This window comes from Ctenopharyngodon idella, chromosome 10 (genome assembly GCF_019924925.1).
Source record: "Ctenopharyngodon idella isolate HZGC_01 chromosome 10, HZGC01, whole genome shotgun sequence".
NCBI classification, from domain to species: domain Eukaryota; kingdom Metazoa; phylum Chordata; class Actinopteri; order Cypriniformes; family Xenocyprididae; genus Ctenopharyngodon; species Ctenopharyngodon idella.
Genome location: NC_067229.1, coordinates 42,799,284 through 42,811,296, shown reverse-complemented (window position 1 = coordinate 42,811,296; position 12,013 = coordinate 42,799,284). Strand labels below are relative to the sequence as shown.

Sequence of the window (12,013 nt, the reverse complement as noted above, 5' to 3'; positions counted from 1 at the left end):
CATATCAGATGTAAATTTTTCATGAGATTTCGAGCATGTTTAGGCCCTCAAAAATGCGATTCATTTTGGAGAAGAAGAAGAATTGGCTGAGCAATTACAATAGGGTCTTCACACCATTGGTGCTTGGGCCCTAAATAGTGATTAAGAAGTACAACACACACTACATACACTTATACTCAAGAAAAAGTTATGGTTAAAAGAAAAAAAAAAGTCTACAACCGTGGTTGGAAACACACAGAGGAAAACAAATACACACCGAGCCATATGAAAGAGTGAACATGACCCAAAAAGCAACTAAAGGAATAAAAAGCTCAGCAGAAATTAAATAACAGCAGATGTTAGTCAGGCCCTCGTCTCACATATGAACTTGAGATGAGCAGAATGAAATATACGTATATGTGTGTGTTTTGGAGGAGTCGATCTGACAAGCACCTCTTACGTTTATTCGAGCCTGGTAGGAGACCGTCCCTGCAGAGTTGTTGCAGGTGCAGCGATAGACCCCACTGTCACGGACCTGGGTGTGGGAGATGTTCAGGTAGCTGACCACGTTCCCCTCTGCAGTTATGCTCTGACCGATGCGGTGCCGGCTGTCCTTCATGACAACGTCATCGTCCAGCGTCCAGGTGACGGCGGGCTGTGGAGTTCCCTTGACGTGACACATCAAGGAGACAAACTCGTTCGGACCGACAACTTTCTCGCTGAAGGCGGACAGGATCTTAGGAGTTCCATCTGCGGAAAGAGATGTTTTTATTAAGCTTTAAAGGGATAGTTCACCAAAAAATTTAAATTCTGTCAATAATCAATCAACTAACCCTTTAAGAAATCAAAATGTACCAAAATGAAAAAGCCGGGATAGTGCTGACCTTCTAAAATAACTTGCACAAAATCCTGAGCTGACATTTTGGCCTTCCTGGCAAAGCACTGGTACGCTCCACCGTCGCTCTTCGCCATCCCGTCCATTACTAGGTTTTCCTTATTGATCCCGTTCATTCGTACGTTGGCGCCGGCATTGATCTTGTCGCCGTTGCGGTACCACGAGAGCTCGTACTCATCGGAGCCAGTAACGCTGCAGGTTAGCGACACTTGGCTGCCCACGCTGCCTTTCACCTTTCTCGGATTGACCACCACTTTAAGAGGTTCTGGAACAACACAGTGGCATTATTTATCAATGAGGTATTAAGAATTCACTGACTCAAAAAACAAATTGGAACGAGAAACGTGATATATACCTTTTACCGTGAGGCGACCTATGACCTCTGCATTTCCATAGCTGTTCCACACCTCACACACGTAGCTGCCGGTGTCACTGGGCTGGGCTCTCTCGATCAGCAGGCCCGTTACGCTCTGACGGAAACGGGAGTCTGATTCCAGTGGTCTGTTGTTTTTCAGCCAGCGGTATTTTGGTGCAGGGTGTCCAGAGGCCTTGCATGGGAGCTCCACCCTGTGGGACGCCATGACCTCCCGCTTCTCAAACCCATCGAGGATCGCAGGCGCTGAGTTTGTAGGATCTATTAAATATAAAATCTGTTAATTTATATATAATTTCAAGCATCTATCTATCTATCTATCTATCTGTCCATCCATCCATCTGTCTGTCTGTCTATCTATCTGTCTAGCCATCCAGCCATCCATCCATCCAGCTGTCTTTCAATCTGTCTATCTACCTGTCTATCCATCCATCCATCCATCCATCCATCTGGCTGCTTTTCTGTTTGTCCATCCATCCATCCATCCGGCTGTCTTTCAGTCTGTCTATCCATCCATCCATTCATCCATCCATCTGGCTGTTTTTCTGTTTGTTTGTCCATCCATTCATCCATCCATCTGGTTGTCTTTCTGTCTGTCTACCTATCTGTCCATCCATCCAGCCATCTGGCTGTTTTTCTGTTTGTCCATCCATCCATCCATCCATCCATCTGGCTGTTTTTCTGTCCATCCATCCATCCATCCATCCATCCATCCATCCATCCATCCATCCATCCATCCAGCTTTCTTTCTGTCCATCCATCCATCCATCCATCCATCCTTCCAGCTGGCTGTTTTTCTGTCCACACACCCACCCATCCTTTCTGTCTGCTTGTCCATCCATCCATTAGGCTGTTTTTCTGTCTGTCCATCCATCCATCCATCCATCTGGCTGTTTTTCTGATTGTTTGTTTGTTTGTTTGTCCATCCATCCATCCATCCATCCATCTGGCTGTTTTTCTGTCTGTCCATCCATCCATCTGGCTGTCTTTCTGTCTGTCTATCTATCTGTCCATCCATCCAGCCATCTGGCTGTTTTTCTGTTTGTCCATCCATCATCCATCTGGCTGTTTTTCTGTCTATCCGTCCATCCATTCATCCATCCATCCATCCAGCTGTCTTTCTGTCTGTCTATCCATCCATCCATCCATCCATCCATCCATCCATCCTTCCAGCTGGCTGTTTTTCTGTCCACTCACCCACCCATCCTTTCTGTCTGCTTGTCCATACATCCATCCGGCTGTTTTTCTGTCCATCCATCCATCCATCCATCCATCCATCCATCCATCCATCCATCCATCTGTCTTTCTGTCTACTTGTCCATCCATCCATCCATTCATCCATCCATCCATCCATCCATCCATCCATCCATCCATCCATCCATCTGTCTGTCTATCTGTCTAGCCATCCATTCATCTGTCTGTCCATTCGTCCATACATCTGTCAATCAATCAATCAATCAATCTATCTATCTATCTATCTATCTATCTATCTATCTATCTATCTATCTATCTATCTATCTATCTATCTATCTATCTATCTATCTATCCGGCTGTCTTTCTGTCAATCTATCTATTTGGTCCTTCTGTCTGTCTATCTATCTATCAAGCTTCTTCTAGATATTTCTAGCTACTTGAATGAAAACTAAAATCATCTGTTTGTCAAGCTTATATTCCCACAACATCAGTTAAAATCTCACAAAACAACTATAAAAAACTAGCACAGTCTGGCTTTGAGTTTGAGTCACAGGATAATACACCATGAATGCACTTTAAGTCACTTTGGATTAAAGTTTTTAGACAACTCCTTTTAGACATTATAAGTTGTGTTATATATCTAGTTTCTAGCCAGCACTCACAGGTCTCTGGCTTTTTCACAGAAACTTTAAAGCAACAGGAGTAATGAATGTCTCGTCTGACTGAATAATAATATATCATTAAACACTTTCACCTGGCACAAAGAGCCGTGCGCTGTTGCTCTGTCTGGTCTCGGATGTGTAGCGATGTCTCGTCATGCAGCGGTAGTTGAATAATTCGTCCTCCTTCTGCACATCTAGGATGTACAGGGCCCCCGTGGACGTTATGAGAAATCGAGCCCCTACAACAACAAAACACAATATTATTAGGGTGAGGTAAACATCTTTGCAAACTTTAATTAATTGGTGAGCGTTAAACACAGTTAATCTGTAGCATCTGTATGTCATAATGAGACATTACAGACATGGTTAACAGAATTTTGTTTTTCCCATCAGCCTCAGCAGGAAATCGCTGATTTAGCGCAGCTATTCCTGCCAGTCACGTGCAGTTTTGATTGCCCCGCCGCTCATGTACCAGTAAGTACTGATTTCATGCTAATGGTTTGATAACACAGAATATGCAGGTCGTAAAACTTTATGAGGAATAATGTCTGCCAGGGCCGCCACACTCTCTGCCATGCCTCTCAGAGGAGACGTCGCTGTCAGATTTGATTGAGAATGCCATTTGCTCTCCTTTCTATGCCATGACTAAAACGGAGGGGTGGAATTTGTCTCACTTCCTGTAACAAGAACATATCGCACAGCCCTCAAATAAGAAGGTAATTCCACTACATCATTTAAAGCTCAGTTTTCTAAGAATTCCTGAAACAGAAGCACACTTCTAAACAGAAATGGTTCATTATAGTCTAGAGACTGAATTCAGATGTCAAAGATTAAAAATGACATTTTTCATCATATGAAAATTAAAGTAAAACTATTTATATAGTACAAAAACACAAGCGGTAAAGACCAGCTATAAGGATGATTCTTCCCTCTAGATTTCAGATATTCAAATGCCCCTCTGAGCCGATCCTGATGCTCTTGTTCTCCTGTGGGCTTTGTCTGGGCTATTTTCCAACAGAATCTCCATTTTATTACAAAATGCCTCTGTGTGTGTATTTATGTGTATGTGAGTCTGTTACTGTCTGTGTGTTAAATCAAGCACCATAAGTAAACAGTTTAGCAATGAATAAAAGAAGCTACAGCGAGCCAAAAGGCGAGATGCAGCTATTGTGAGTTCTGACCCAGTTAGAGATGACACACCGCAGATCTGAGGTCCTGCAGGCATTGCCAGTCGTGGACTTAATGTGGAGTGTGACGAGCTACAATTTACACAGCGAGTGGGTGGAGAGAGAGAGAGAGAGAGAGAGAGTGAGAGAGAGAGAGAGAGAGTTTTGTCTAAGCAAAGATTAATGAGCTGTCTGATTTTTAAAGCACTAGCATGAGGAAGTAAGAATCTAAATTTAAAATTATTTTATTAAATTAGTGTTAAATTTCTTTATTGTGTTTTGTTTGACAAAAACATACCCTACATACTGTTATTAATTATTAAATATATGTAAAAGCAAAACCCTATTTAAAAATTAAAATACTTTAAAATAAATATAAATAAAAATCGATTTACTTAAATATCTTAACATTAATAATATGAATATGTAAAATATTTTGTTTAATTCTTATATACATATATTTTATAATAAATGTAAAATGTTAAAATATATTAAATTAAATTATAAAAAATATGTATAACAATTAAACAAGTATATTATACATATTCATATTATTAATTGTATTATGTATTTATATATGTAGTATAATTTTATATATTCATATATAAAATGTATACATACATATATACATAAATACATAATACAATTTTATATATATATATATATATATATATATATATATACGTAAAATTGTATTTTGTATTTATGTATATATGTATTTTAATATACATAATTTAATATATATATATATATATGTATATAACAATTAAACAAATATATTATACATATTTATATTATTAATTGTATTATGTATTTAGGTATATATGTAGAATATATTTACATTTTATATATTTATATATAAAATGTATACATATATATATATATATATATATATATATATATATATATATATATAAATTAATGTTAAAAATGTTCATGTTTCAAAATAAATATAATTAAACGTAAATAAAAAATATGTTCTGAAATAATATGTATAGCAATATACAAATTATTACACACACATCTATACTTTATTAATTACTATTTTATATATATATATATATATATATATATACATATATACATACACACTATTATTATATATTATAATAATTTTATTTTATATTATATTATTTTGAGACTAAGAAGAACATGAAAAGACATCACAATCATCTGCACTTGTTTTCTCTTTTTTTTTTCACACCCCTTCAGTCCGAATCCAGCAAGACACATCACATTAAAGAGATATGCGAAGTACTTGTTTATTCCTTCCTTTGCATGCGAGCAGTGCTAGTATATAAGAAGACAGCTTGTCTTCAGTGACAAAAGGAAAATAACTGTGTGTATGTGTGCCGACTGCAGCAGAAACACACACACACATGTCTCTGTGAGAGCCCGGCTCTGCAGCTATCTCCCATTTACTCAAACATACACTTCAGCGCGAGCAAATTACATTTCTACTAACAGTCACACTTAATGTGCTGCTGTATTTGTCTTGAGAATGAGGAGACGTTTCAGGTTATTTAGAATGAGATTATTAACTCAGTAGCATTACTATCCCGTGCCATTTTGTATTTGAGATGCTGCAACGAAAGGCCAGACGTTGAGGACGAATATACTTACAGAAGAGCCGATAGGGGAGCTGTGTGCCCCAGTTTCTTAATCTGATAGCTGGAGTATTTGAGGTGCTTTAACTGTGTCGAAATGACAGGTTACTGGGTTCCTTTCTCTTCCTGTAAAGCCGATTTCTCCATTTCTCCCTCTAGCAATCTCACATTTTCTTCTTTCCTTTAAATACTGTAGCACACCAAAGCCATTCAATGCTCCTCCCTGATCTTTAATGCACGTCCCACAATGCAATTTTGACACTTTTCTTTTCACCACTGCATTAAAACCCTCTGCAGCAAGATTGTACACTTTTGTATTTTTTAGGTCCAGTTATAACGCTATTAAGTGCTTTTTGCTTCTTAAAAAACAATAGCAAACAACATAGTCAAACTCATTAAAAATCTAAAAGGATTAGTTCACTTCAGAATGAAAATTTCCTGGTAATTTACTCACCCCCATGTCATCCAAAAATGTTCATGTCTTTCATTCTTCAGTTGAAAAGAAATTAAGGTTTTTGAGGAAAACATTCCAGGATTTTTCTCCATATAGTGGACTTCACCGGGGACCAACAGGTTAAAGATCCAAATTGCAGTTTCAGTGCAGCTTCAAAGGGCTCTACACAATCCCAGACGGCCTTTACAAAAAAAGGTAAAACAATGATGTTGGATGATTTTGAAGTTGGAGGAGAAAATGAGAAGGAGTTTATCGCACTACTGCGGTAATTCCGCCTACGTCACGCGTGACCTTTCCAACGTGATTACGTAATGCGTGGCGGACTGCAGAGCTAGTGCAAGATGAGCATTTGTGGTTAAAAAGTATATCAATTTTATTTTTTTAAAGAAAATGACCGATCGTTTTACTAGATAAGACCCTTATTCCTCGTCTGGGATCGTGTAGAACCCTTTGAAGCTGCATTGAAATGACAATTTGCACTTTCAACCCGTTGGTAGCCATTGAAGTCCACTATATGGAGAAAAATCCAGGAATGTTTTCTTCAAAAACCTTAATTTCTGTTCGACTGAAGAAAGAAAGACATAAATATCTTGGATGACATGGGGGTGAGTAAATTATCAGGAAATGTTAATTCTGAAGTGAACTGATCCTTTAAGATATCGTTTGTTCCCCATTGAAACAAATCAAACAAACAACACAATTTGAAATCAATACAAACTGGCACATTTTCCCGCAATGCATTTTCATAACCCCCTCACTACAAAACACCCACTTGTACATATTTTATAGTTTTGCTAATTAACAATTTAACTTGTATGAATTTTTATGAAATAATTGTACTGTAAATGTGAGACTATGCTGAGACTAAGACTTTAATAAAATTATACTTAAACTGAAAACAAAAAAGTTTAATTTTTAAGTTTAATAAAAACAACTTGTTTAATTTATAAAAAATAATATAAATAACAAAATAAACTTTCTGCTACTGTAAGTCATGTAAGTATGTAAATTATGAAAGCTTGTTTCTGCCATGGAATTAAAAAAACAACAACAACAAAAAAAATTGTGACTTTCTCGCAATTCTGACTTTCGAGTTTATATCTCGCAATTCAGAGTTTATGTCTAAAGTCGGAATTGCAAGTCAGAATTGCAAGTTTGTATTAGAACTGTGAGATATAAATTAGCAACTGTGAGATATAGGCCTGGTTTCACAGATAGGGTTTAGATTAAGCCAGGATTGGGCCTTAGTTAAATTAAGTAGCTTTTTAAAATGTGCATTAGAAAAAAAAAAAACATTGCAAAACATGCATCTTAGTCTGGGACTATAGGCCTAAGCCTTGTCTGTGAAACCGGGCAATAAAGTAGGAATAGTGAGATACAAACTCAAAATTCTGAGGAAAAAAGTCATATTCCATGGTGGAAACAAGCTTCCATATTAAATTATGTTATAGTAGTTGTTATGACTGGCATGCATCTGTGTATGTTATAGTTCAACACTGCTGTTTGTCATGCAGGCCAAGTTGCTGAATTCTGAATAAGCATTAATATGTAAATGTGGGAGGTCATATGCTAATGAGCCTGTGGTTTTGACTGACATCAACACCATGATGATTTCTGAAAGACCAAATTTGCAGCTTAGTTTCCATAAATGTAAATAAAAGGTGAATGTCAGAGCAGTTTGTTTCAAAAGAGCAAGGGAAATTATACACCTTCTTTAACAGAGTTTCTAATATCACATTTAAGATCTAGCATGTGTCACCTTCCAAATGACACACAAAAACATTGAACACAATCAACATGAATCCGTTCCCTCGGCTCTGACGACAGTCCATAAGGTATCTGAGAAGTTAATTGGTTTAAGTGTGTGTGTGTGTGTGTGTGTGTGTGTGTTTGTGTGTACACTGTACAATAGAGTGTGATCAATACTAACGATCCAGCTCGCCTGACAGCGGCCTGTCTGCAACGTGAACTGCAGAGAAAAGCCTTCAGTGAGTATTTGATAATGTTGTGAAGTCTGATTCAATACAGTGAATTTTTTATTCAAGCTGTTCACACATTATTTTGAGTCATCACACAAAAGTATTTGTGAAATAAATATTTTGTTAGTGGTGCCTGCTAAGGTGCTTACTGTTGATTATATGAGTCAATTCAATAGAATAATTCATTTGTGAATCAGACATTACTAATAATGATGTCTAAAAAGTCAATGAATGAATTTTGTTCAAAATTTTTGTTGTCAACATTGCATAAGAAGTGCACTACTGTTAAAAATTAGAGATCGACCGATATATCGAATTACCGATATTTTTACCGATATTTAAGCATTTTACCATAATCAGTTTTGTTATATCAGATTTACCGATAAGCGCCGCCATCTTGTGGGTGTTTTGAGAATTGCGCACAGGATCGCCATTACAGCGCATCTGAGGGGAGACGAGACAACAGCATGCACAGGTAAAGTATACTTACCTGCTTTGCTGTAATTAGTAAACTTTATTTAACATAACAGCTATTAATGCACAAATTAGATGTGTTACACCACAACCTAGTTCTGCTCAACTGGGAGTATTAAGCTACATTAAAATAACAATGCTATTTTTCAGGCGGTTTAGATTGTTTTATTTCTTATTTTTAATTGGTTAGAATTACTTTTGTGTGCTTTATTTATTTGACCTGTTTTTTTTGGGTTATTTTTTTTATTTTATTTTTTTTGCCTCATCGAAGATTTTATTTTTTAAACAAAAACAGTTTAGTAAATGTGCACTTTTTTTTTTTTTTTTTTTAACTTTCAGACCCTCTATTTATTGGTGTATAAATAAGATTTGTTTTGTTTTCTATGCTAGGAGGGAGTGATTGTTATAAATAAAATGGTTTGTTCAGTTCAGTGGTGTTGTAATCATGTCAAAAACAGAAGTATAACAGTAAATAAATATCAGTTCTGCATATCGGTTATCAGGCACATAAACACACAAATTATCGGTATTGGTTCTAAAAAATCAATATCGGGCGATTACTATTAAAAATACAGTAAAAATGGCAATATTGTGAAATATTATTACAATTTCAAATAACTGTTTTCTATTTGAATATATATTAAAATGTAATTTATTCCTGTGATGACATGCTGAATTTTCAGCATCGTTATTCCAGTCTTTAGTGTCACATGATCCTTCAGAAATCATTCTAATATGCTGATTTGGTGCTCCAGAAACATTGATTATTATTATCAATGTTAAAAGCAGTTGTGCTGCTTAATGTTTTTGTAGAAACTTATGGAAGCTTGTTTCCGCCATGAAATAAAAAATAAAAAAGGTAATTGCAACTTTTTATATCACAATTTTGACTTTTTTCTCAGAATTGCGTGATTTAAACTCACAATTGTGTGATATAAAGTCAGAATTGCGTCATATAAAGTCAGAATTGTGTCATATAAAGTCAGAATTGTGTGATATAAAGTCAGAATTGCGAGATATAAAGTCAGAATTGCATCATATAAAGTCAGAATTGCATGATATAAAGTCAGAATTGCGTCATATAAAGTCAGAATTGTGAGATATAAAGTCAGAATTGCGAGATATAAAATCAGAATTGTATGATATAAAGTCAGAATTGCGTCATATAAAGTCAGAATTGTGTGATATAAAGTCAGAATTGCATGATATAAAGTCAGAATTGCATCATATAAAGTCAGAATTGCGAGATATAAAGTCAGAATTAAAAAGAAAGTTCAAAAGAAAAACATTTATTTGAAATAAAACCGTTTTCAGATAACCTAAATGAACATAAGCCTGTCAAATGTACAATCTGTTTTAGCACAAACATTTTGTGAGCAATTACAAATAAGTCCCTGCTTCACTTGAAGATTCTGACCTCATAAAATCATGGGCTAAACAAGCCAATTTTATTTTCTTATAATAAAAAAAACACTGTCTAATTCTGTACACCTGCTAAAACCAACCAACAAAAATTAAACATTATATTTAATGCTAATATTGTTGATGTGGCATTTACCAAAGGTTAACCCCAGAAATCAGGTTCTGAAATGTTTCTGTTAGCTGATTCATACAAACTCATAATGACATTTTACACCACATGATTTTATAGACCTCATATTTATTCAGCTCACTTAAATGTGGAACACACATGCCAAAGAACTGTTCATTTACACGACAACAGCGTTTTGGTGGCCTGAAAATGCAAACTTTTGAAAACGGGTTTCAAAGTGAAAGTTTTTAAAAACGTTACAGTTATCATCTCTGTATAAACTGCAAAAACGCAAATCTGTGAAAATGGTGACAGTACCTTATTTTTAACGTGGAAATAAGGTGTTTTCTGTGAACGCTATAGGGAAATAACGAGAAGAATACCAAAGTGCAGTAAACTAAAAAATAAAGTGGCTAGGCATGTGCGAGACGAGGGCTCTGTAAAAGAATGCGTATGCGCAGGCACGTAGTCTTTCTTTACAAAGTGACATCGCCAACTACTTGTCTGGCATGCGTAATACAGCTTTTTTAGTCATTTTTGTGGATCCGTGTAAACGGGGATAGTTTTGATATTATTGCCATCTGTACAAAGAAAAAAAAATTCAGTTTTTAGTACATCTTTGTCGTATAAATGTTGTACACTAAACTTAACCTAAACTGTTCAGCTGATTTATAACTCTAAACAACACAAAAAGTAAGCTAAATAAACATTTAAGCTTACGCAGGTAAGGAATTTGTTTAATTCTAAACAGAAGTAAAAGCACAAAAGCAAGTGTCACCGCATTATACAAAATAAAGTGGGGGAGAGTTTCCTAAAAAAAAAAAAAAAAAAAAACAACAAGAGCAAGAGACCCAGGCGTTTAATAAAGCCTAATCATGCTAATAAGTGAGGTTCAGTTTGATCAGTCTTTATCAGAGAGAGAGAGAGACAGAGAGAGAGAGATGGAATGCAATTAACACGGCTGTAAAAAGCATAATTTGTCAGAGAGTGAGATGTTGACAGCAGCTGCTGTTGTCAGGGAAACGTGGCCTATCCTGTTACTGTATATACATACGCACACACACACACACACACACACACACACACACACACACACACACACACACACACACACACACATTTACTTAGCCTATTTAAATGGGGACATTGCATAGACTTAGACTAAAGTCTACCCACACTCTAACCCTAGCAGAAAACTTTCTGAATTTTTACAATATTGTTTGTTTTTTAAAATACACCACTGTACTGATGATTTGGTGCTCAAGAGACATTTCTTTTTATAAATGTTGAAAACAGTTGTGCTGCTTAATATTTCTGTGGAAACCGTTCAAAAGTTTTGGGTCAGTAAGAAAATTGTTTTTCTTTTTTTATTCAGCAAGGATGCATTAAATTGATATTGACAAAAGTTACAGTAAAGACTTTTATAATGTTACAAAAGATTTCTATTTCAAATAAAAATGTTGTTCTTTTGAACTTTCTATTCATCAAAGAATCCTGAAAAAATGTATCATGGTTTCCACAAAAATATTAACTAGCACAAATTGTTTTTAACATTGATAATAATAAGGAATATTATTAATATTTGAGCACCGATAATAATGCAACTTGTACAAGGTTGTTCTAATTAGTTTTGTTCTGGTTTATGTTGACGCCCCTGTGAAACCCTAGAGACTAATAGAGATGTAACATAAAACTGGGG

At 35.7% G+C, this 12,013-nt stretch overlaps 1 protein-coding gene across 3 annotated transcripts in view; it reads right to left on the bottom strand.

Moving 5' to 3' along the window:
• The window catches only part of dscama (Down syndrome cell adhesion molecule a), an 86,495-nt gene that overhangs the window by 36,130 nt on the left and 38,352 nt on the right, over positions 1–12,013 (bottom strand). For 2 of the 3 annotated variants that reach the window (XM_051910302.1, XM_051910303.1), the window contains exons 4-7: positions 3,196–3,342; positions 1,230–1,508; positions 864–1,139; positions 433–729 (exon numbers count right to left, since the gene is read on the bottom strand). In XM_051910302.1, coding sequence (XP_051766262.1) covers positions 433–729; positions 864–1,139; positions 1,230–1,508; positions 3,196–3,342 — 999 coding nt within the window. The remainder of the gene's footprint in view (positions 1–432; positions 730–863; positions 1,140–1,229; positions 1,509–3,195; positions 3,343–12,013) is intronic. The other variant, XM_051910304.1, reaches the window with a different exon arrangement.